Source organism: Megalops cyprinoides, chromosome 12 (genome assembly GCF_013368585.1).
Source record: "Megalops cyprinoides isolate fMegCyp1 chromosome 12, fMegCyp1.pri, whole genome shotgun sequence".
Classification (NCBI taxonomy): domain Eukaryota; kingdom Metazoa; phylum Chordata; class Actinopteri; order Elopiformes; family Megalopidae; genus Megalops; species Megalops cyprinoides.
Window position 1 is genome coordinate 7,036,265 of NC_050594.1, and position 25,969 is coordinate 7,062,233.

The 25,969-nt window shown below is 50.4% G+C and overlaps 1 protein-coding gene across 2 annotated transcripts in view; it reads right to left on the minus strand.

Moving 5' to 3' along the window:
- Positions 1 to 502: 502 nt before the first annotated feature.
- Positions 503 to 25,969, minus strand: part of ccdc88c (coiled-coil domain containing 88C) — a 68,096-nt gene continuing 42,629 nt past the window's right edge. The window contains exons 15-30 of one of the 2 annotated variants that reach the window (XM_036541708.1): positions 24,860 to 25,918; positions 24,327 to 24,454; positions 21,938 to 22,079; positions 21,346 to 21,519; positions 20,673 to 20,834; positions 19,870 to 20,147; positions 17,051 to 17,194; positions 16,097 to 16,283; positions 15,388 to 15,533; positions 14,779 to 14,868; positions 14,272 to 14,516; positions 9,701 to 9,922; positions 7,482 to 7,559; positions 6,663 to 6,731; positions 6,194 to 6,396; positions 503 to 2,478 (exon numbers count right to left, since the gene is read on the minus strand). In XM_036541708.1, coding sequence (XP_036397601.1) covers positions 1,558 to 2,478; positions 6,194 to 6,396; positions 6,663 to 6,731; positions 7,482 to 7,559; positions 9,701 to 9,922; positions 14,272 to 14,516; positions 14,779 to 14,868; positions 15,388 to 15,533; positions 16,097 to 16,283; positions 17,051 to 17,194; positions 19,870 to 20,147; positions 20,673 to 20,834; positions 21,346 to 21,519; positions 21,938 to 22,079; positions 24,327 to 24,454; positions 24,860 to 25,918 — 4,248 coding nt within the window. In that variant the 3' untranslated portion in view covers positions 503 to 1,557. Of the gene's footprint in view, positions 2,479 to 6,193; positions 6,397 to 6,662; positions 6,732 to 7,481; positions 7,560 to 9,700; positions 9,923 to 12,657; positions 12,905 to 14,271; positions 14,517 to 14,778; positions 14,869 to 15,387; positions 15,534 to 16,096; positions 16,284 to 17,050; positions 17,195 to 19,869; positions 20,148 to 20,672; positions 20,835 to 21,345; positions 21,520 to 21,937; positions 22,080 to 24,326; positions 24,455 to 24,859; positions 25,919 to 25,969 lie in introns of those variants that run through there. The other variant, XM_036541709.1, reaches the window with a different exon arrangement.

A 25,969-nucleotide genomic window follows, 5' to 3' on the forward strand; every position in this document is an offset into this window, starting at 1 on the left:
AGGCTGGATGCTGCTCTTGTACCCCTTTAACTTTACTCAAATCAATGTGATAAAAAAAAATGGAAGAGTATTATTTGGTGCCAAAAAGTCATTATAGATAAGGGCCTCTGATAAGAAATTAAATGACGTGAATGTACATCCTTTTGAGTGCTATGATGCAGATTTCTTCCGCAGACACGCTGTTATGCACAGTGCTACACATGTGGGGCTCAGCAAAACCAAGCCGCTGCTCCATGCTGCTTTCGGTCCTGGTGATAGCGGTAGCAGTAGCAGTAAGTCTTCGGTATTTTAACCTGCTAAATTCACAAAGTAGCCTTCTGCATTCACTGGCCCATTCCACGGCACAACTTCAGTGCAACACATCACCAATTCAGCATAACACAATTCAGCTTTCAGATGTTAAGATTTAATCGTGTGGACTGAAACAATAAATAAGTTATTACTCTAGTCTGTGAGGCTGATGTGAATTATGCTTCCTATTTAAGAGGCGTGGGGGGGGGGGGGGGTGAAAAATAATAACTGAAAAGGATGCGTTACAGGACATACAGTAAACGCAATCTGCTAAAAAACGCACTCAGTGTTCAAACTCATGTCTACTTCATTACATACTTTAGTGCTTTAAGAATGCATTTCGGAAAACATCTGTTGAATTTACAGAGAGAACAGACAGATCCTTTTGCGCAACATTCAACGCGGGTCGGCGTCGCCGGGGAGATGAAGGGACGAGGGCCGGGTGGGGAGCAGACGCGTGTGGAAACAGGATCCTGCACGCTTTTCGTCCTCTTTTTTTTTTTTTACTGGAACCATCTTCTCTGCTGGTTTCAACAGAGGGGGCATGGATTACACATTCCCTCATAAGCCTGCACTTAACCCTGCCCGTGGCTGAGCAAACGGAGGTCACCCGCAAAGGAAACGGCAAGAAAAGAAAACACGAGAGGCGTCCAGAAAGAGGAACCATTTCCAGTAATCTGTGACCGAAGAGATAGACAACCGCTGTCCTTGGTCTCCACAATGGAGGCTGTAATTACGCTGTAATTGCAATGGGAGTGGTCCCCCTTCTCCCTTTCCCAAACTTTTGTTTTTCTGATTCAGAATAGAACTTGGCCGGACGAGCACCGCTAGAGGCAAAGGGGCGGGAAAGGACTGACTGACGGAGTAACCCTCTCCAGTTTGGTCTCAAGCGTTCTCTTCTCTCGAGACGTTCATTCACAAACCGCACCAAACCCGCAGTGTTAGACCAAGTGATGAACAGACAGTCACAGAGAGGGCGCTGCTGGGCACTGAGCTGAAGGTGTGGGGACTCTTCCTTGAGGAGAAGCGCTTCAGACGAAACCTTTAGGAAGCAGTGAAAACTAACACAGACTTCATCTAAGCTAGCGGGCAGGACCTCCTACGAGCAACCAAACAGATTCCATGCCTTTGCCTGCTGCGTGTGAGGTCTGACAGGTACAGTTCTTTGGGCACAGCGTCATGAAGTTAGAAGTTTCCCCACAGTGAGGTGGTGGACCCCCACCGTTGCTAAGCACCGCACTCACTGCTGATGCGCAGACCCACTGTCTACACACACCCGTACTCATACCACACAGTCTGGGGGTCGTTGTTGGGGTCAGGGGAGGCGGGGGTGCTCTTGGGGGGCTCCTCGCCCCCGCAGTTGCCCCCGCCCCCCTCCCACTTCTTCATCTGCGGGGACTCGGCCGGTGCGGCCTCCGCCGGCTCTTCCTTCTCCTCCTGCCTCTGGGCCGGCACTGCCCGAACTGGCGTCACCATGGCGACCTCGCCGCGGTGCTGGGATGCGGGCCGGCCCTGGGGCTGGCTGTCCCGCGGGGTTCCCGTCCGCCTGCCGCCGTAGCGATCCTTGGCGCCCGGGCTGGCAGACAGGGACAGGGAGGAGGAGTGGTGCTGTGGGGGGGGCAGGTGCTCCTCTCTGGGCGGGACATGGGACAGCCTGGCCAGGCTCTGGTGGACTGCGTCCCCTGCTTGGGGCAAGGACCCGGCGAGGATGGCGGACTGCGGCCTCTCTCGAGGCCCCGCCCCTGCCCTCCTCACCACCGCCCCGTCCGCCTGGTCCCCCCCAGGCCAGGGCGAGCCCCCCTCGCGGTAGCTGTCGGGACCGTTGGAGCGCAGCAGGTCAGCCGATGCCAGGCTGAAGGTTCGGCTAAGGCCGCTTTTGACGGCCCTGGAGCCCGCGGTGTGCAGTGGAGGGGGCCGGCCCCCGCCCCCGCCACCTCCCCGCACAGGCAGCGTTTGGGTGTGGCCTGTGGGCGGGGCTGCCTCTGGCAGGCGCACGCTGGGTTTGACGCTCTGCCCCGGTTTGAGAGCGCGGGGGTCTCCAGGGGGCGGGGCCTTCACCGTGGGTGTGACGTAGCTGGTGGGAGTCTTGGCTCCGTCTCTTAGAGGGGTGGGACGGCCGGCCCCGGGCCACTCGCCCACTTTGTTGAAGTAGTCGGTCAGCAGATCCTCATGACTGCTGGTCTGCACCTGAGGGAGGAAGGTTCGCGGTTAGAGAGAGAGGGACTTGCACCGTTACTGCCTACTGGCACCCCCAAAGACACGCTCAGGCTACAGTTACAACTAATCAAACAATTGTTCGTATCATCATTAATCATGTCCACTTACTGCATTACAGAGAGTATTATGTCAGTGCTCATTCTGAGTCAATGACAATGCATTTTTGAGCAACTGGGGATGACCAGAGAGCAGCAGACATCTTGGTATAGGCGGCAGTGTAGCATAGTGGTAAGGAGCACGGCTCGTAACCAAAATGTTGCCGGTTCAATTCCCTGCTGGAGTTCTGCTGTTGTACCCCTGGGCAATATACTTAGACACTAGACACTTAGACACTAAAACAAGCTGACACATCTAAACTAAAACTAAACCTAAGTTGTGATGTCTGAATTAAAAAATTAAACCAAGCTATGCAGTCTGAATTAAAAAGAGCTGCTACGGGCAGACGAAACCCTCCCCGAGCTGTGCTGGTGAGCGTGGAGGAGGGGAGTCAGAGCGTGCCCCGGGGGGGGGCATCAGGGTGATATGCCATCAAATTTCCAGTCCCTCAAAGTGCCCTGGCTCAGCAATGAAGATCTATTGCAGAGAAAATGTGTTTATGGCACTGCAGGCCTGAGATCACATCAAACCCAATTAGTTCCATGGCCCTCAATTAGACACTCCATCGAGCTTTTAGATAAAGGCGTAAACAAGCGGGATCAGATGTCCTCAGTCAGCTGCTTTAAAAAAATAAATAAAAATAACAATGTACTGAAATTTCCCCAAGCTTGTGCCACCTCCCACTGTCCCACTCTCGCAAAATGCATTCTGAGTGAAGCAAATGACTATATTAAAAATCAATAGCCCCTATAAATATAAATATGATATAATATAAAATGATAGTTCCGTGAATTTCAGCTCAAAATACAGCTACATTTAGACATGAGTGGCCTTTCCAATTTAAGTAATCCGATCAAGATGTATTGTGTGTTACCTAAGACTTGCTGTCAAAAGAGTGGAGAGATCTTTTGTTAGACTGTGGCCACTATTTTTTTTTTTATTACTTAGCAGATGCTCTTACCCAGAGCGACCTACATAGGTTACAGTTACAGTTATCAGACATCCAGAGAGCGGCATTTGGTTTGGTGATGAGACAGAACTGCACCACATCCGCACTGCTGCACTGCGCAGCCATGCAGAATAAATCGGTTAACAGCGCTGGTGCTCATGTCTTTGGGCTTTCACATCTGAAGTGAGTCAATAACCACACCCGTATCGGATAAGAACAGAACAGAAAATCTATCGAATTCAGTTCTAACCAGAACATTTCTGCGTCCGTGATCCTCTTTGAACCCCCAAGGTTGAGAGGTTTGTGGTTGTCGCCCCTCATTGGAAGGGTACACCCTGAGTGTTGGACTTTCCAAACGTTTCTATAAACTAGCCTTTCAGAAATGTGAGGGTAAGACCATTACGCAGCCCTGCAATTCATCTCTCTTTTATCAGAAATAAAGTGCAGGCTTCAAACAGCAAAGATAAATGTGAAGCTCTCTGCACTGCTGGCACTGTGAACGGAATGTGGGGAGGTCATAGGAGGAAGAGGGCCTTTATCTATGATTGGCTGCGACTGGCTGACTAGAATAAGGCTGGATCCTGGCGAGAACGTGGTGTATGTAAATTTGGGGTGGGTCTGTGGATTGAACTGCTGGGTTGCTGAAGGGGTTCCTTCACCGCAAGAGAAAGTGTTGTGGTGGCAGTGGGGCTGGGGTAGAAAACCGCATTGACTATAATGCAATGTGACTACGTCTTCAAAGACCCACCGAATACTGGCTGTTGGCAGGTGAGTTGGGGGCAGAGAAGATTTGGGGGAGGGTTTTGGGGAGGGAGGCACACCGTATGGGGTGCAGAAAGGAGACAGACTCAGCCCTGCATCGGGCACAGGAAGTCTGCTCACTGCCACGCTTATGTCTGCGGCTGAAATGGAACAAGGGAAAATACCCAGGAGCGGTTGAACCTAACGGCTTTTTGGCTTTCCTCCCCCAATGCAAAGATATTTACTCTGCTTTGAAAAGCTTTACAGTGAGGATATCCAGTTCCATTTCAGTTCCTCTGCTTCCTCGGAACATATGGTTTCGGTCAGCTTTCTAAATCTAGAGGCCTGCACTCACAAACTGGCGGCCCCCGAGAACCCAGGGCTGGCAATTCTAGGGAACCAATTATAGTAAGAATGAGACATGAGACACTGCAAGACCTACAGGACCCACGCACTCCGCCCCCCTGGAATCAACCTCAGGAGGTGAAGCTTCTCTCATATTCACATATCTCAGGTCAGTCAGGAAGTTCAGGTCAGACTTTGTCCACACATCATGAATCTCACATTCTCTGCAGTGCTAATGGGTCTTTCAAAGTTTAGCATAAACAGACATCTGTTTGCTGTGGGCTTAAAAACAAGCCAAACCTTGTGGTCGTTTTGGTGTTTGAGCATCGATGTTTACGACCTGCAAACCTGCAGTTGCTGTGACTAGTTATCGAAAGGATCAGGCTCCCAAGTGGCTCATTGAGCAAGGCGCCCACCTTGAGCGCAGGCTGAGCCCTCAGACCCGGGTTTGAGATGTCATCTGCTGACAACAGCCATGAGTTCATAGCGGCCGAGCAAACTGGCTTTGTTCCGCCAGAGATAGGGGCGGGTAGGTCGTAGGAAGGCCAGGGTTTCCCCGGATTACTGAGACGCTTGGGAGCTTCTCTGATCACATAAGCGACCACATCGCTGTTGTGCACTGTATCGTGACAGACAGCCGCTGGATACGTGCGAGTAAATCTGAGGATTTCACCCTTCTTGCTTCATCACTTGCGGTGCACCATCACAGGTGCAGATGTCTACGCAATGAGATGAGCCTAATGCACATTTGGCGACTCCAAGCAGGGTTGAATAATGGGGGAGAAAAGCTCTGAGGATTCACCAGCCACACCCACCTGCTCTCTGACTGCCTCAGTGGCTATAGGCTGACAAATGGCAACAAAGACTCCGCATATAGAACCGACTCTGGACTGCGGTCCATTCATGTCGAGTGCTGGGCCAAAATACCATACCGTTCCACACTGTCATCCCTGTCTGTCTTAGACTTAATTTTGCTCTGTGTTTTCTTACTATCAGCTTGGGCTGGGTGAGCACACCTCATCCACAAACACGGTTTGACACTACTGGAGTAAGACTGGATGAGTGTAACCAATTGCATTAGTGACAGAGCTGTGGATCTGCGTCCTCTTCTTCATGCGAGCACAAAGTGCTCAGGGGGAATCCGGAGCAAATCCAAACATCCCCCTTTGCTTACGACAAAGATGCAACTGTTCCGCGTGACAATCGTGTATACCAATATATATGAAAAAAATATATATGATAAATTTACTAAAAAAGAAGTAAATTTGAAGTAATACATCATTCTACAGTGACTCCAACACACCAACAATGTCACTTCAAAATCGTACGAAAAAACAATGGTTATCTTAGTAATACTGTATCATGTAACATATGCCCATGGATGTTTCGTAGTTGTCATTTGGCGTAATGGGTAATTTGCCTGGGTCACACTTGACCTGTTCAATCTCCCATACCAAGTGCACTTTGAAAGTGGCCTTTCACCCCAACGGGCAGGAAAACATCAACAAACTCAGAGCTGCCAAAGCCCAGGACCTGCAGCAGCCCCGGACTTACAGTAGGGGGAGAGAGAGTGTTGCTCTCCTCCAGGAACTCCTCCAGGGTGACCATCTCGCTGCCCGGGGACGAAGGGCGTCGCCGGCCCGGGCGGGGCCCGCCGCGCAGGGGGGGGGTGTCGGAGGGGAGCGGGGAGCTGTGGGACAGCAGGACATCACGCGCCCCATGCCCTGGCATGAGGGCGTCCAGACGCTCCAGTGAGCCTGGGAGTGAGAAGGGGAGAGGGAGAAGGAAAGGGGGGGTGGGGGGTGCAGAAGAGGTTAGTGAGCAGGTAACAGGGGCATGGGACAGGTGGGAGATGTATAGATGGAAAAAGGAGGATCAAAAGGGTGAGAAAGGAGAGAGTGTTGAGGAAAAACAAAAAAAGGAATAGAAAGCTGAAGCCACACCCAGAGAGAACAGTCTATATTTTGGATACTGGCTGCGATACACTGGGACAGTGTGTTAACACACTAATGTAGGTGAATACCTTTCGAGTGGACAGGAGAGTCACTGCTGGAGGTGCTGCGGCTGAGCTCAGTAGAGTTGGGCCGGTGCCCTGGGGGGGGCGGGGGGGAGGGAGGGAGAGAGAGAGAGAGAGAGAGGAGATGGGGAGTGTCAGGCCTGAGCTTCTCTCACACAACATCTAAATACATTTGTGAGTTTCCCTCGTGGCTCTTAATAGGGTCACAGGCCACGGCTGCCAGTCCCTGTGGAAGCAGTTAGCGGAAACAGCACCTGTTGCCAACACTGCTTACTATGCTAATGAGTGTGAACCTCATGTGGCCGGGAAGCGCAGTGGTTGCACATTATACAACTGTGCAGGTGATGTGACAGAACAAGCCTGCTGTCCAGCTAACAACCAATGCTGTCATTTTATTAAGAGACTAAAGCTGAAAAACCCACACGCAACAACTGTTTAAACAACAAAAAAGTTGTCCTTCTGTGAAGCTTAGAATTGAGCTAAAACGTGAAAAGATTCCTCCTGCTAATCGTAAATGCGTGTAGGAGTGAAGAGATCATTATTGCTGGTTTAGCAAGGCCTTGCAGTCGTCAGTATGTTTTCGTCATCGAAGACAAGAAAAACTAACTGACAGCCACGGCCCTCATATTATCAGTACACTTCTGGCCTTGCGGTAATCTGGAATGTGTGCTCCTGTTCCCCGCCGTCGAGCCGAAAGAGGCTTGCACAATCCGCGCCTTGCTCTCGGCCGCTGCGCTGAACGGCAGAGCTGGGGCGGTGCAGACACACAGGCCGAGGGGACGCAGCCGCAGCCGGCCCGCGGCTATCGATCCAGCGGGGCCGTACCTGTGTTTCCATGGACACCACCGCTCACAAACGCGGTGTCTGGGGACTGCCGCCGCGGGTCCTCGTCTGGGTTTAAGCCTGCAGAGGAGACAGCAGAGACGTGACTGCAACCGCATGGCAGCCGAGTGCAAAGCCTCCAGGATGTACAGAGTGCGTCATTTCCACAGACACAAATCTGTTGAGACCTGTTAATCTCAGCACGAGATTATTCACATGCCTTAATCTGCTCCAGATATACTTCATTAAAAAAACCGAGTCCTTGGATGCTCTGGGATATTAAGTATGCACATATATGTGAAACGTTAAACATTTGACACACTTCAGCTGTAAACAGAATGTCCTTCTGATACTTTTAGGGAGTACACCAACTTCCTTGAGAGGGCTTTACTGCCCTTTTTCCCCAAAACACACCAGTTGTGAGGCCCTGCCTGCTTTCGCCCAATCCAGCACACAATGGAATGGATTTCACACACAGCTGTAATACAAACCCAATCCCTTCACGCTCAAAGCACAAGGAGTGCTTCACACTCAGTAATGACATTACTCCACTGTTGCCTAGAAGAGATGTCACACCTCAGTATCTGACAGTACAGCCCACTCCATTTGCTGGAAGCACATTGTAGAGAGGGATTTTCCACAAATAATGGACTATACTGCACCTTTACAACAGGTTTACCAAGAGAAGCGTAATTTTTTTCTTGACAAAATAACCTATGAATGCAGTAAAGATGTGATTAATACATAAATATATGTAGTAATGGGTCAGAATAAAGGATCACTCCCTGATGGAAATATGTGCACACTTCATAATTTCCAGAGCAAAGGTTTGGTCACAGTACTGGTCATGAGTTAACTATAAACACAAAATTGGAGTCAATTTCTTGTTCACCAAATTTGTGGGATTTTAAAGGTACTGCACATGACTTGTATGATTTATACTGGCAATATTATTCTTCATTATATAATATACTATATGAGATGATTAATTGTGCAAATATGCATATTTCTTCTGGTGAAAAGGCAAGCAGTTGAAAACACACATTAAGTTTACACAAAGGAACCCCATGAGCCCAAAAAACCTCTATGTGCTATCAGAGAAACAGAGCACAATGTATAAAAACAGACTGCATGCACGCTTTCTTAAAGAAAGACAGGACACAGCATCTCAGCAGCTTTCCTGATTTAAATAGCTCTGCAGCTGAGGTGAGACTGCAGTGGTGAGATGGAGCTGAGGCATTTCAAACGAGCCAGCGAGAGCCCTTCGTCCAAATTTAACCGGAATGCAAATTCATGTGACAGAACACAGGGTCACCAACAGCAAGGCGGTGACATTAAACAGCATCAACATTAATCTGCTGAGCCTCGCTGCATCTGAAATCGGATGCTGCGAGCTTTCTTCAGGACAAATAAAGATGCTGTGCTCAGCCTGTGTTCTTTACAGAGATGCCTGCCAGAGAGGTTCCATTAATTGTTTTAGATCAATTAAATAAATATCACCGTCTCCAGGCAACCAGCAGAGGGGTCAAAGGTCTGCCACAGACACAACAGCGCAGAATGCTTCAGACACATCAATGGAAAATAGGTTTAAAAAAGATCAGTATAATTATTTCCCACAAATGATTGACAATTTGTTTAAGGGGTTGTGACCTACCACAAACATATTTCTCCCTGTTTATGTGTGTGTACCTATGTCTATCTGACTACCTGAGTTTGTACAGATAGAACAGGATTTTGTGTCAGCAAGCCAAACTTTCAACTGGGGTGAAACAGCAATCTTTTCATTAACAGCATGCTAAAAAACATAAAATCATCAAAAACAACAGTTGGTTTTGTAACAGTAAAGATGCAGGCATCTTGATACAATTAAGATGAAAGATTAAGCACCCTGATGCAATTAAGATGAAAGATGGAATTCATCCAGTATGTTGCGTTCATGGGGTGGATTTCACAATGGATTCATTTCCATGAACGAGGTAGCAGCAGCAATGGTAGCCACAAGCAAACAGCTTTTGCAGAAGTGCATTACTATAGCTTCCTATTTTTAGGTGAGAACAGAAGACCTTGATGAGCCTTTCTACACACTGTGTGCCTTTCTACACACTAACCAGTGACCACCGCAACACTCGATTCCTCTGTGAAACCCTTAGGTTTCTTCGTTTCCACTGTTCAGTCTCGCAGTTCGATATTTTGCAAAAAAACAGTGGGAGAGCGCGGCCTACCTTTGGGTCTGTGGCCGTGCCTGGTGCTTGAGTTGGGAGTGTGGCTGGGGGTAGAGTTGGTACTGCCGGTGGGGGGGATGGGTGAGGGTGAATAGGGCGAGGCCCCCGGCTCAACGCCCCTCCGTCTGGCGTGGAGCTCCTCGGCTCCGTTCACGGTCTCGCTGCTGCCCCCTGGTGTCCGGGCCATGTCCCTTCCCCTCGGACCGGCGCTCTCATTGCGGGCTAAAAGCAACGAGGGAACAGTTAGCACCTGGATATCCTCAACAGCACAACTGTCTCGGCCTCCTCAACACACGAGCTGGAGCAGCGGGGAGGCAACACGGTTGGCACTGCAGGCAGGCGGACAGGTGCACCACTGTGAGGGACTGCGGGCAGGTGTGCAGGTCAGGGTCACCGTGGGAGAACGATGCAAGCAGGCGGATGTGTATTTGTGTGTCTCACCGTGGGACAGAATACAGATTCTGTCTTCAAAATGGAGCTGAAACTGTCTATACAGCTGCTGCGATGGTGGACTGCATGTCCACTTCCTAAACATGTGTGCCATGTGCCACGCGCAAAGGATTCTGGGTAGGACAGAGATGATGTGGAGGGGCTGGACAGGACTGCAGAAGCAGTTACCAAGAACTCTCATCAGCCTTTAAAACCTATATTTCAGCAGGAAGTGAGGTCGATCCCAGGGGAGCGCTCTATCTAAAGGTAGATCTCAGAAGATGCTGGCTGCAGCATGCAGTTTCTCTCAGTTATATGTGATATTATTCACTGGCACAAGTCAATTCATGGATCGATGGCTTAGGTGAGGGATATTTACTGCTTGACATTTAGCATCAGATAATCTGCTCAGTGGAAGTGGGGGTCCCACAGCAAATGTCTGTTGGGGCCACAACGGGTTTGTGAGACTTATGCAATCCCCACACCAGACCATGTGCCTGTTTAACACGTCTTTCATACCAACGTTACATCTCTTGCACCCACACCAACAGTGATTAGATACAAGGCTGAGGGGTAGATCCGTGGATTGTGCAACTATGCAGACCTTGCACTTGAGTAAACTGGTTACATTCAAATACCATAAAAACCGCCTCATTATTCAAATTCAACTGTTGAAACATGTTTTCTCAGCAACAGGGCTAAAATCTCCCAACACTGAAGCTATATGGTGATACAGGCAGCCATTTTGAAAAGTGAAAGCAGTGACATCTAGTTTTTCCATTACTCTGACATTTCTCTTTTAATGTGCATTTCCCTTCATGCAACTCTGTGCTGGGATTGCCGACTGCACTTTCGGCTCATCTCACTGCAACACCCTTGTTCCCCCTCGGTGAGCGCGTGACGTAAGTGCCAACAGGAAGTCAGACGCCGCTCCGCTGCAGTCTTCTCACTGACTCACGCAGCAGGTGCCCGATGACGCACAGGAGTGCCTGAGAGTGGAGAGAAGGGGAAACTCCTGTCGATAAGCTAACCCCTACACCCAGCAGAGCGAAGCCAATCTGTTCCGCTGCTGCGGGCTCCGGGTCACCTGATGACGCGGCCGGGATCGAACCCGGGCCGTAGGGCTCAGCCTACTCTCAAGAGGACAGCCTTGCCAACTGAGCCACTTGGAGGCTACACTGACATCACTGTTCATTAAGTATCTGAGCTCCTTCTGTAAAGGCAGTCTCAAGAAGGTATCATTTGTGGCATTTTTTTGTTCGATTTCACGAAAATAGTATTTTAGAGCTGAGCCTCTACGCCTCTATACTGAATTCACTGAAACCTTCAGCAGTGGCTGTTTTCCCATGTGCGTGCAGGAAACAGACAGTGCGAGGAAGCGCAGAGCGTGTTTGTGAGGGCCTCCGAGGGTTGGGTTAGGGGTGCTAACCGCAGCTGGTACGTTCATGGCAGCAGTCAGACACACAAGACATGCGAGTGCATGAAGAGGATCAGGTGCAGTTTGCCCCTTTAGAAAGAAGCGTAGCTGCTGAGCAGCTACCAACTGCTGCGGTGAGATGAATGATTAGGTGACAGGTATGGTGATGGACAGGTAACGAGGCGGGAGAGAGAAAGGGGGAAGATGGATGAGGGGGTGGAGATGGTGCTCCTGCATTTCTCTGTGTGTGTGTGTGTGTGTGTGTGTGTGTGTGTGTGTGTGTATGCTGAGGCCAGGGGAGCAGAGCAGTGTCAGCACTCAACAGTAAGAACTCTAGTGGCAGGCGGTTTGGCATTTGCGCCTCGTTTCAGAGTTAGTCGTAAACACAGCGTCAGAGATCGCAGGCCACAGACAAAAAAGCAAGCGGCACGACAACACACTCACTAACCACAGACTGGGACTTCAATCAAGAAGGCGTTTGACTCATCATGTATTGAGCGCTCTGAGTGCTGCCACTAAGCTAAGTGCTGTTGGGTCACCACCCAGGACCACTTCCATTTACATGATTAAATCTATCAGGTGACACAGATGAAACACCTCAGCAGGGCAAAGGCGCTAACATATATGCTTTCCAATGGGGCTACTTACTGCTGTTCCTACTTAAGTTGAGTCCATTTTGAACTTGATGGCAGAATCAGTTCTTCTGAAATGAATGGTCACTGTGTACGTGCGTGTGTGTATGTGTGCGTGCGCGTTTGGGGGTGGGGTGGGGGGGGGGGGGGTGAAGTGGATTAGTGCCAGCTTCTAGCTCTGAGATGTGGAAGCCTTGTAATTGATGAGACTTCAGACACTGCACGCTGCACTGCCGAGAGAGGTCCATCACCCGGCCGTGTGTGTGTGTGGTGATGTGGGTGCAGTCTGTGCGTGTGTGTGGTGATATGGGTACAGTCTGTGTGGGTGTGTGGTGACGTGGGTACAGTCTGTGTGTGTGTGTGTGTGTGTGTGTGTGTGTGTGATGATGTGGGTACAGTCTGTGTGGGTGTGTGGTGACGTGGGTACAGTCTGTGTGTGTGTGTGTGTGTGTGTGTGTGTGTGTGTGTGTGTGTCTCTGTATAAGACAGGGCTACAGAAAGACGGTGTCTGATGGAGGGAGATGGATGGCGGCTGATGGCGGAAGGGGTCGGTCAGAAGTGCGTGTTCTGAGCCAGGGGCTCGCTGGGGACGGGAGGGATGTCACAGGACGCCCAGAAGCGCAGGCGTCTCGAGAGCGAGCGCCGCGTGGGGGGGGGTCCGCGGGGACTTGAGCTTCTCCTGACTCTTACTCCGCAGAAACTGAAGCCGTTTGGCTGAGGAAGGCGCTGAGCGCCCGGGGGGGGGTTACGGGAACAAAAACAAACAGAAGAAAGAAACACGCAAGAGAGAGGGAGAGAGAGAGAGAGGAAGATGAGTGGAAGAAAAAGATGAGTTTTACAAATGATGATACTGAAAAGAACGTTAATCCTGTACAGAACACGAATTCCCACTGTACAGAGAAACACCAGATGCATGCACTATCACTGATACGTTGTTAGACCACACAGGTGACACTCCTAAAACCCAGAGATTACAGAGAGGCAGTTAATTAGAATAAGATAGGTTCGAGGAATTAAAGGAATTACTAAATAGCAGAGTAAAGGAACCAGAGACTGAGGAAGTAAACTGCATCCCTTCCGATACCATATACGCTGCAGTTGATTCCAGAAGTCAGTTTGGTCTCAGACGCCCCCTTGTGGATTAAAAAATGCTTGTTGCAGTTCACAAACACACAAGAATTCAAATACTCTTTTTCAAAAGGAGAACTCTAAAATCTAAACCTCTGAAATTTGATATTCTACCACCTACCAAAGAAACGTTTGGTCTCCTTTTGCATATGTAAAGAATAAATCCCTGTACATGAGAACAGCACCATGCTAATCCAATGCTAGGATCAATTCATAACATGCCAAAATGGGTGGATGCTGCTTTATGGTCAGATGACAAAACATGAAACTAGGATGTTTTAGGAGAAACTATGCTTTCAATAAAAAGCACTCTTCCTTTAGTAGTGAGGACCGTAACATCTACATGCATGTTAGGGTTGCTAGGAATTCATCGGCAGGAACACTAAGACCCGCATACTGTGACAGAGTATCTACAATATGGTAGGTCAGCTTCAGCAAGTTAGGATGGTAGGAACCTCAATAGGGCTGGCAGTGCACATTAAGTACTATAGATATAGCAACTCAGAGTGTGTGCTCATGTGAGTCTGAGCATGTGAGTGAATGTGTGTATGTGTTTGTCTGATTGCAAGAACACGCCTTCCACTGCATGCCTGTCTGCCTAAGAGTGTGTTAGTATGTGTAAATATCTGTGAAGGTGCCTGATATTTTGATGGAGTGGCTTTAAGTTCTTACCTCACTGTTTCACATCAAGAAAAGCCTGAATGGGAGATAAGGCAACTCCACGGTATAATACAGGGAGAAAACCACACCTGAAGTCCGTCTGGGTCTTATTCCAAGGATCAATGGCTATACACCTGTCTGTTGCGTGCTTACAGAAATCTTACAAAAACATTCTCCAGAATGAAAACCAACGGGATGAGGTACAGAAACTACAGAATATAAATCCTGTGGAGTTCGGAGCCAGAAAACAGCGGTCCCATGTCTTACAGCACAAACTATACATAGCTCATTCCCCTCATATATACCTTTGGTGGTGTACGATGGGGTGAGGGGGAAGGTGTGGGAGTGGTTCTCCTCCAGCGAGTGAACGCCCATGGAGTCCAAACTGGGGCGGGCCTGCCGGGACGGCAGCGGGGGCGCGGGGTCGGGGCACTCGATGGGCGACGTGGGCCGGGACGTTTCCGGGGCGCTGCGGATTCGCTCGCGGGCACTCTCCCTCTTTGGCTTGATGAATTTGGCCAGGGCTTTCGCGCCCACCCAGTGGTTCCGTCTGAGGATAAGTACGGGATACAGTCATGAACACATAGCACGTTCTACCATGTTATACATCATACACTCCTGCCTACTCTTCTAAAACAAAGGATTTCAACCAGGGGTACCCATAGGAGTACTGAAAGGGTTGCAAGGGTTCAGGATTGAGCAGGAGGCTAAAAAAAGAGTCTATAAATCTCTAATCTACAGCAATCTATGCGGTCACATTTCTTTTGGTCTATCCATGTATATAGCAAGAGAACAGAAGTAGCACAGCTTACTTTTTGGGAGTTGGATCGTAGAACTTGTACTGATCCATTATCTTCTCTTCCAGTTTTTCTTTCTGGCGCCGCAGGGTGTTCAGCTTATCACTGAAACAAGATTATACAGCACATTAGAGGTGATAAAAATACACGCTTAAGAACCTTTTACAGTAGAAGTAGATTAGACACTCAAGCCAAGAGCAAAGGTAACCCTATAGCCCAGACGCTGTGAATTTCAGTGAAAGGGAGCTTAGCAGGACACAAATGGCTTCATTTCACCAGGGAATGGGGAGTTTATGTGGACCAACATTCCTCATCACACCACAACCCAGCCAGCGCACTTTGTATCACTTTGTAGCACACTTTGTGTCACTCAGTGTGTGCATTCAGCATGGCACCCGTTTCTGTAGCACCGTGTGACGTACTGACGCCCATCTGAGTGTGGTTTACAGCTGTTCTTGTGGGCTGGTTAAATGCACGGATGTGCCTCTGCTTTGCAAGTCGCAAGTTGCAAGAGCGTCGCAAAAAAGACCGAACACCACTGAGCGTGCTGCAGGACGGTGAGGAGAACTTGACGCCAACTTTGCGATTCCTGAAAGTTGGAGTGCCAGAGTGAGGGACACTCACATGTACTGCTTCTGCTCCTCGTGGTACAGCTCCTTGCTCTCCATGGTGGTCTCCAGCAGGGTCTGGTTCTGCTGGCTGAGCATCTGGATCTGACTCAGCAGGTGGTGGTTCTCCTCCTCGAGGTTCCCCTTCAGACGGGTCAGCAGCTGTGTGTAACAGGGCAGGTCAACGCGCGATCAACTCACCACTTCAACTGGCAGCACGCTGATCTTATCAGGATCTTTTAGACAATTAAGTGAAAGGTCAATTCCTAACAGCCCTAAAATGGCCTCAGGCTGCAGCGGTGGACTTTTTCAGGATCCTCTAGTCAATTCCTGATTTGGTCAATTGGCCCAATCATTAGACTTAACTAAGGTGCAACTTACACAACTCATACGACAGGTTTCCGAAATACTGGAAAGGGAGCACCTAGACTCTGTATAGCAACCTCTGTATAGCAAGACTTGACGACTGTAATTATTAAACCCAGCACACAGCCTATTGATTTAAGTGTTTGGAGAGTTACTGTTACTTCACAAAACCCCACCATTACACCTCACTCCACAGTGTACCTTAAAACCCTAAACTCCTCAGCCATAAACTGGTGAGATGAAGTGTTCAAATTCAGATTTAAATCGAATTCAAATAAGCTTTATTAGCATGACCACACAGGTGTAGAGAACTTCTGATGTCACATGCATGTATAATTATGCGGTCTCCGTACACCCACCTCGCAGTGGTTGTCCAGCTTGGTGAGGGAGATGTCCAGGCCCTGGTTCTGCTCCTTTAGCTGGTCGTAGCGGGCCTGCCAGCGGTTCAGCTCCAGCTGCGACTCGTTCAGCGACGTCTTCAGCTCCTTGGTCTGCAGCTGGAGCCTGTCATACTCCTGCCTCAGCTGCTCGTGCGTCTGCGTCAGCCTGCAGGGGGCGCCAGAAACACACATGGATACACCGCACGGACACAAGGGCGGCAGGCCAAGCATCCAGGAGTCAGACACCATGGGGGACCATGATGTGATTTTTGGGTTGTTATATTACCATTATCTTGAATGGAGTCTTTACTGTTTAGATTAAAAAAAATTAAAGAAAGACCCTCCAGCCTATTTATCCTTGCTAATGCCAAGTGAGTTGGGTTGTTGCATTGTATTAGTTATTTTCAGACCTTTTCACCATTTTTACTATTTTAAACTAAGCAGTTGTAAACACTAAGACACATTTAGAAGGCTATGCCATCGCTACTACTAACATGAGCAAAATTTTTACTTAACTTTTACTTAACTGAGAACAGTATGACTTGTTTTTTATCTTTGTGGTTATCTTTATGGGGTTGTCAGTTCGTAGTGAAGGAGTGGAAGGATTGGTGTGCCAGAAACCACCTCTAATCCCTGCCAAACTGACCTTCACCTGCACTGACTGTGAGTAGGGAAAAGTCTGTGTTCACCATTTACCATTCTTAATAAATGAACCCACTGCTGATGTATTAAGAATAAGTGAATGGACATTTTTAAATGGTGGTAACTCCAAACAACAGTAATGCTCACAATATATTAGTAAACCTTTCTTTTAATAGGACTATAGCTTCCGTTAGCTTGCACAAATAAATGTGGCACATACAATTACACACTACAACCAGCAGAGGGAGCCAGTGTTTAAATGGAAGTTGAGTTTCTACACACGGCACTCACCTGTCCAGCTCTCCCCTCAGGCTCTGGTTCTCCCCCAGGATGAGGCCGTTTTTGTGGATCTCCTCCCCCAGGTTCTCCCTCTCTTTGCGCAGGGTGCCCTCCAGATTCTCCAGAGCAGCCTTCTGCATCAGCAGCACTGCGTACCTGCAGGGGCACAGGGTGAGACAGGCCTCAGGGTCACTTAGGGTCACACAAGGTCACAGGGCCAGGCAGGCCTCAGGGCCACTTTTTATCTGATCACTCCTCCATGATCAGACTGGTCTCAGGGTTTTGTACCGGTCTCAAGGTGTTAACCTGGTATGGTCTCCATAAACTTTCGAATGCTTCAAGCACTGTTTTGACTACAACTGCACAGCTGTAGTGACTGGTTGATTAATTGGAAAAACTAATCATATAAAACTTCAGCTGACAACCAACTTTTTTATCGAAATTGATCGTGATTAATTGACAAGTTAAATACTGTAACACAGCCTGCACATGCAGACAGGCATAACTCTTTAAGCCCTCTCAGCTGGTCCAGTCCTCTCCAGTCTTGCATTTGCATTCTACATCTTTACAAGGTCACAAGGCCCTTCACTAGTCTAACCTTGTGTTTCAATAATGTTGTGGAATTGTGACCACAGCATGGTACGCAGTATAAGCTGCTGCCTTCAGAAATATGCTGCTTGACCGGACCCCACACACTGCGACCGTGTCCCCACACACAAGGGCCCTGGCTACTTGCTCTGAGCTGCAGTAGTTCAGACATGGGGTCTAATCTTGTGGTGGAGCAAAAGGAGTGAAAAGGTAACTTCACACTCAAAAACTCAGCACAACTAGGACTCAAAAGAGAGAAGGGTGAAGATTCTACCTGAAAGTGGGGCACCGCCTGCACCCGTGGGTGAGGTAAAAATATCCATTTGAATTTAAGGATAATTTGTGTAACAAATGTAAAGTGCATTAGACATTCTAGGTAGGTGAGAGAACACTTCTCAATGCAGTTTCACAGCTGACACAATGAAGCAAAGCCAATGGATGGACAATGTGCTGGCAGAATCCCAGAGCAGACAGTGCAGTCTGATGCACACAGTTTGTGAGCTTTTTGTACAGTGCAGGACACTATTTCCATGTTAAGGCTGAGGCTGTGCTGAAGGTGTCCCTCTCCAGGGTTTCCTGCTGACGCAGGCAGACCTGAGGCACCTGGCCACTGTGATCCAAGCAGCCGGCAACCGGCCGGTGTGTGAGCGTATTGATTACCTCACTGCACTCAGCATAATGGCAGCAGGAGTATGTGTGTGTGTGTGTGTGTGTGTGTGTGTGTGTGTGTGCTCTATGGTCATGAAATATTTAGCAGTGTGTAATGAGGAGTGCTCATACGCTCATACTCCCTGCTGCTACACGCCCAGACCCGACAGCCACCTGGGGCCCAGAGGCTGCTGATATTACAGCTGACCCACTGATCGCAGCCCACCTGCTCCTCTTAAGCCCTGAGCCTGCGACCCAGGGGAGCCACATGCATTATTTATGGAGAGATTACACTGGGAGGCTAGCATGCACCATTAGAGTATTTTCAGCTAATTTTGATAATGTGTAGTGAGATAGAGCCAACTTTCCGTGTACATGAGGGAAAACAAGGGTGTGAACTACAGGTTCAAAAATAAGATCAAAGAAAACAACGAGGCTGGGAAGTTTCCACTGTGCTCAAATGTTATGGATCATGTAACCTTTGTACAACTGCCACTCCCCTCACTTCTGCCTATTCTTGATTCTCATTCAGACCGGCTGCACGCCAGGGCTTATGACATCATCGCTCTGCAGCTGACTGCGCAGTCGTCCCGCTCTGCTTCTCCACATGTGCAACCCACCAGTAGGCCTGCGCATGCGGCTGCACAGCCCGGCCAGCCCAGCCAGCCCTCTCAACTCCCAGCCCGCTCGTTTGGATTTACCACAGCATTTGATCTCTCGCAAGGCACCGGCGCAGGGCTACTGTAAACCCTCTGAGAGGCCCGGGTCTCTGCACCACTCTCCGGTTTCACTTCCTGCTCTGCACATTTACACAGGAAATCAAAGTCGACTTTTACTGTGCTGTTTTCCCCCAATGAGACCACCAATGAAATTAGACTCCACTTAACAATCAAGGCACTAAAGACATTATAACCTCCCCTGTGAGACGATGTCCGCCAAACCCCCGGAACAGAATCCCCCCCCTCCCCCTCACCAGAACCCTGCTTTACCCCCCTTTCCCTCAAAAAGCCCCGTCAGCAGTCCGACACCAAGTGCAGCCTAGATGCAGCTGAGAAGGTTTTACAGTCGTGGGGTAATGAGACGCCCAGGCAGGGCACAGAGCCCACATCTGGGGTAACCTTCATAGGCCCTCCGCTCATCCTGCCAAAGTCAAAACCCCATAATGACTAAAATCACAGTATCTATGTATTAGGTCTATATATCACATGTAGTCTCATGTATATTAGATCAATGTCTATATCACAATATCTAGTATCACAATATCTAAATACTTATATCCAAATAAATCTAAATTGTAGATTTGAGATTTGTATGTTTTGCTGAGGATAAATATGGGTAGCATGAATGACAGGTGGAGCCATGGGACCTGTATGACCTCACTGTGTACAAGACATACTGATGACACAGTCAGCTCTGTATGCTTAACGTATTTAAGTCAGCCTCAGCCACTGTTAAAGATAAAAGTGATTTTGATCTGCTGACAGTGTGCATATTCATGAAGCGACTTGATCAAAGTCAGAACATCACAAGCTATCACAGTGGAGAAGACTGCCACCCCGTAACGCCCCGTAACGCCCCGCCCCGGTGTGACGCACTTGCTCTCCAGCGCGCGGTGCTCCTGCTCCAGGCCGCGGTGGCTGCTCTTCAGGGCGGTGTGCTGGGCGATGAGCTGCTCGTACTCGGCGGCCTGCCGCTCGTGCACGGCCAGCAGCCGCTCGTGGTCCTGCAGCACGCTCTCGCGCGCCGCCCGCGCCTCCTCCCAGCGGCCCTGCAGCGCCTCCGCCTCGCTCTCCAGCGTCTGCACCTGGCCCTGCAGCGTGGCGTTCTGCGCCATCAGCGAGGCGCTCTGCGAGCTCAGCGTCGAGCTCTCCACCTGCGGCCCACGGGGAGAGAGTGAGCACATACCGCAGATACCGGACACACAGACACAGCGCGCACGCGCACACAGTCCCACAAGAGTATACACACACGCGCACGCACGCACATATACACACACACAGACAGACACACTCAGACACAGATACAGACATACACTCAGACACAGATACATTCAGACACACACAGACACAATCAGACATCCACACACATACATACAGCATACAAATTATCACTGCTGTGCCAGACCGCAAAACTCATTTCAGTTAAAGGATTTCAGGAAAAGACCATGACAGTTACCAGAGACAGGAAAGATGCCAAGAGGACGGTAAAGCAGGACAACAGCCGCGACAGACAAGCCAGTGGGTAATGCGGACAAGCACTTGACAAAGCACTGGAGTCTTTACAGAGGTAACAGGTGTGCAGGGTGGCGAAGGTAAAGGTGGGTAATGAAAGGGGGGGCAGATGGAGTGTAGGGGGTGGGGGGTGTGAGAGAGGGGGCGGGGGGTGTGAGAGAGGGGACCTGCAGCTTGGCGGCCTGCGTGTGCAGGGCGGTGTTGTGCTCCTGCAGGGCGGAGGCCTGCTTCTGCAGGACCAGGATCTGCGCATTCAGCTGCGTGTTCTGCGTGTCCAGCTGCCGCAGCTGCTCCTTCTGCAGCTGCTTCTCCGTCTGCAGCGCCGCGTTCTGCGCAGACAGGGAGAGGGGTGAGGGGCGACGGGGAAAAAACACTGCTCCTTGCAGGTGAGCAAGGCCCAGCTCCTTTTTCTGCTGTGCAGATGCTTCTGGTGTGGCACAGCGTTGAGGGGCAAGCCTTGTCATACAAAGGTTGCTGGTTCAATTCCCAGGTGAGCTACAGCTCTTGTACCCTTGGGCAAGGTACTTAACCCGAATGGCCTTAGTAAATATCCAGGTATGTAAACATCCTTAAAATTCTAAGCTATGCGGGTTGCTCTGGACAGGAATGTCTGCTGAACAAATGTAGTCAGATGGTAATGTAACGTAAATGTTTTGTTAAACCTGTTTGTGGCTGTTTGTGGTAATTGCACTTATGTAACCACCACAGTGTGTATGTGGCGAGAAGGCATCATGTAGGTACACAGTAGTAACTATAGAGGTACAGTGTATAGTTACTGGGGCTCCTATCAGAGATGTATGTGGGTGTGGCTTCTGTGGCCCCCCCTCCCTTCCTGCTCACGTTCTTCTCGATGTCGATGAGGCGGTCCTTGAGCTTCAGCAGCTGGGCGGTGGCCTCCCTCTGCTCGGCCTCGCTGCTCTCCCGCGCCCTCCTCGGCTGGCTCTGCTGAGCATTCTGGGAGTGCGCCTCCTGCTCCTCCTGCCTCTGCCGCAGGGCCTCCAGGCTCCTCTTCACCTGCAGCGACACAAGGGGCTTACACACACATACACACACTCCCAAAAGAGTATATACACACCCACAGGAGAACACACAGGGATTTACCCACACCCACTCACTCTCATAGGACTACACACACACACACACACACACATACACACACACACACACAGTCCCACAAGAGTACACACACACACACACATATCTATTTTTTTGTATGTACGCTTTGTTTTGTCTTATCCTGCCGAGGGACTGCTGGTGCTACAGCTGTATACATACATACTAGTGAAAGTATTAATAATCAAATAAACAGAACCCCCACCATGGAGCTGAATGCTTTGGAGGCAGAAACATGAGTCTGAATCCCATTTTAACCTTGAAATATGGGGACGGAAAGGCAGGTTACATGCAAGGGATTGTGGGATTTCTCTCTTACAGAAGTGAGCTCAGTGTGGAGCTGTTTGTTCAAGTTGCTGGACTCTGCCAGGCGAGACTCCAGGCTCTGGATCTTCTCCTCTCGGATCTCCAGAGTCTTCTTCAGCGTCGACTCGATCTTCGACTCCAGGATCTTGTACTTGCTGAGGGAGAGAGAGGCCAGATTTAAACAGGGAACTGTAATGTACAATAAACACACCCAATGAGTCACAGAGATCATGTACCCCAATGAGCTCCATTCCATTCACTTGATCCTGAAATCTTCAATTTAAACCACTTAATATTCCAATCTAATCTGTACTGATAATCTGTGTCTTTGTAATTACATCCAAATGGTAATGCAATTTACTCAGTAAATACTCCTGCGGGATAAAAACACTACAGAGCTAAAAGACAAAGGTTAAGGATGGATAAATTAACACAGTCATGCCTGTGTAAACAGCATTGCAAAGTTGGCATATTTAGCTTTGATCTCGTGCCAGTAAATTTTAATCAGTCGTGAGGGCTGAGCACAGCTGTAGAACGAAACATGTTGTCTTTACCTGTGCCGAGGTAAACACACATGTATTTTATTAAAGACATTGTATGAGGCTTAATGGACCTCATCACCAGAATCAACAATGAACTTCCTCTAAAAACGATAAGCACAGACTATTTTTGTTGCACTTTTGAGCTCTGAGCACTGTGCACTCCTTTTCTTGTTTGAGTTTGCCATTTTTCTACAGGGCCATTTCCTTTCTGGAAGCGAAGCAGTCTGACCCAGTCCACAGCTGGCTGGTTCTGGAGGCCTGAGGAACTGTAACAATAGCACACACCTGACTCACTGCTCCACCCACACTGGAGAGAACCCAAACTGATAAGCAGTACTGTAAGAGACAAACACTGGGAAACGCCACCCGCTACACCTCTAACCATCTGCTCCTGTATATATGGGGGACTTCATTTAAAAACTAATCAGTGCTTAGCTATTTAAGTGAGTTTCCTTCCACTTTAAAAACACCATCCCAATTCACAACTCCTGCTTTGACCCAACCAGTTTTACAAAAGGCCAGAACATCACACTGGAGTTACAGTTAACCCTGCACACTGCGTGCTACCTCACCCTGACGCACCACTCTACAGCTAGTATAAATGGACTATAATCACGTGAAACACACATCAGAATGCCTCAAAGGAACAGAGAGTCAGGATTTCAAGCGAGACAGGGCTGGGGCTCTGTAAGGGTGAATTTTAAGACTCAGGAAGTGACTCGGCGGGCTTTTCTGATGTGATCCCCGTGGACTGAGAGCGTGAGGAAGAGGGAGAGCTGGAGCGGACAGTCACGCAGCAGGGAGAAACACTCACAGCACACCGGTTTAAACGGCACATCACTGCGCACCAGCTGCAAACACACTCACCCGTAATACCTGGCACAGCGGTGGCCCCGCGGGCAGCGTCCACACAGCAAGGCAAACACGTCCATGACGCAAATTCCAGCACACGACAATGCTAACAACAGTCTTTACTAAACAAACTGACTTCCAACCATTCTGGGTAAGAAGCCAAATCATCTTTATAAAAAACAATAGGATTTCTGCATTTCTGGCTTGGATGCCTACTAATAAATCTTTACAAGAGCAATAGGGCAATGGTCTGGGTCAGAAGCACAACTTTTAGAATTAATCAACTTAAGGGTTCCTTAAACATCATAACAAATAAATATTGTGACAGTAGTCAACTGCAGTCACAGGAAGCCCGGGACATTATTGTGACTCTAAACAAAAGCATTACAATCAATCACCCAATCAAAATGTACTGTATGTGGTGAGAGTCTGGACAATGTGATTGTGTGGTGAGGGTTGGGACTGTGGTGATGGTTTTTGACCAAGTGACAACAGTATGGACTATGTGGTAGGAGTTCAGACTGTTTGGTGAGTGTTTGGACAAAGTCATGAGTGTCTGAAAAGCTTAAATTATGCCCCTGAGCTGGTGATATGATGAGTGTTTGGACTGTATGGTGAGCGTTTGGACCGTGCGGTGAGCATTTGGACTGATCGTGCGGTGAGTGTTTGGACCGTGCAGTGAGCAGCTGGACCGGGCAATGAACCTTTGTACCGAGCGGTGAGCGTTTGGAACAATTGTGCGGTGAGCGTTTGGACCGTGCAGTGAGCAGCTGGACTGGGCGGTGAGCGTTTGGACCGGGCGGTGAGCATTTGGACCGTGCAGTGAGCAGCTGGTCCGGGCAATGAACGTTTGGACTGGGCGGTGAGCGTTTGGACCGGGCGGTGAGCGTTTGGACCGTGTGGTAAGCGTTTGGACCGGGCGGTGAGCGTTTGGACCGGGTGGTGAGCGTTTGGACCGGGTGGTGAGCGTTTGGACCGCGCGGTGAGCGTTTGGACCGCGCCCCTTACTTGTCCTCGCTGCTGTGCTCCTCCTGCAGCAGCTTCTCGCGGTTCAGGCCGATCTTCTCCAGCTCGTGGTTCAGCTTCTCCAGGTCATTCCACTGCTGCTGCACCTTCAGCTTCTCATTCACCAGGTCCTGAGAGAGAGGCCGCAAGAGCTGTCACACACACACTATCCTTACATCTGTACACGCTCAGACACACAGCAGTCTCTCAGACACAAACACACAGACGCACACACTACCCTCTCACACACACAACTCTCACACACACACACACACACACACACTATCCTTACATCTGTACACGCTCAGACACAAACACGCAAACGCACACACTACCCTCTCTCACACACAACTCTCTGTCTCACACACACACGTAACTATATCTCTCTCACACAAAACTCTCTCTCTCACACACACACACACACACACACACACCTCTCTCTCGCTAGCTGTCACAAACACAGACACACACACACCCCTCTTTCACACACACACACACACACACACACCCCTATCACCAAGGCTTGTCTCCCATACCTCTCTGAGCGTGGCCAGGGTCCTCTTGTCGATGGTGGCCTGCTTCTGCAGCTCCTTGTTCTCCCACTCCAGCTCCTTCAGCTTTCCCGCGGCCTCCTTCAGCCGGCTCAGCTCCTTGTTCGTGGCGCCGGCCTCCTTCTCCAGGCCGGCCAGACGCAGCGCGCTCTCGTCCAGCGCCGCCTCCTTCACCTCCAGCTGCTGCCGGAGCCTGCGGGCCTCCTTCTCCAGCTGCTTCCTCTCCTTCTCCGACTGGCCCAGCTCCTGCTCCAGCGCCCTGCGCTCCTCCTCCGCGCCCTCCAGCCGCTTCCCGGCGATGCGCAGCTCCTCCAGCTCCCGGCGCAGCCCCTGGGCCTCGGCCTCTGCCTCCCGCAGCTCCTGCTCCAGGGCCTGGGCCTTGGCGCGGCCGCCCTCCAGGCACTGCTGCAGCCGCCGGTTCTCGGCGTCCAGGGTGCTGCAGCTGAGCTCCAGCCTCTCAGCCTTCTTGCCGAGCGGGCGGAGCTCCTCGGCGGCACGGGCCAGCTCCTCCCGCTCGCGCTCCAGCTCTGCCTTCTCCGCTTCCAGCTGCGGCAGCTTGGCGGCGGCCGGCTTGAGCGCCTCCAGGGTGCGGCGGAGCTCCAGGTTCTCCTGGTCGAGCTGGCGCCGGTCCTCCTCCAGCGCGCCCAGCCGCAGCGCGGCGTTCTGCGCCGTGTCCGCCAGCTTCTTCAGCTGCCGGTTGTCGCGCTCCAGCCCGGCGTTGTCGCGCTCCAGGGCCTCGGTGCGGTCGCAGGCGATGCGCAGCGCCGCCACCTGCTTCTGCAGCTGCTCGCCGCCGCGCTCCAGGCGGGACACCTCCGCCTCCAGCTCCCGCGCCCGCTCCGCCCGCTCCCGCAGGCGCTCCGCCTCCTTCAGGGCCTGCCGCCGCTCCGTCTCCGCCTGCGCCAGCTTGCCGCCCGTGTCCGAGATGGTCTGGTGCAGCACGCGGTTCTCCTGCTCCACCTCCCGCACCCGCGCCTCGCTGTCCTCCTGCGCCCGTTTCCGCAGTGACGCCACCGCCTGGTTCAGGTGCTCCAGTTCCAGGACCTGAGCCACGCAGGACACAGGGCCTCGTCAGCACAGCCAGGCACAGAAGAC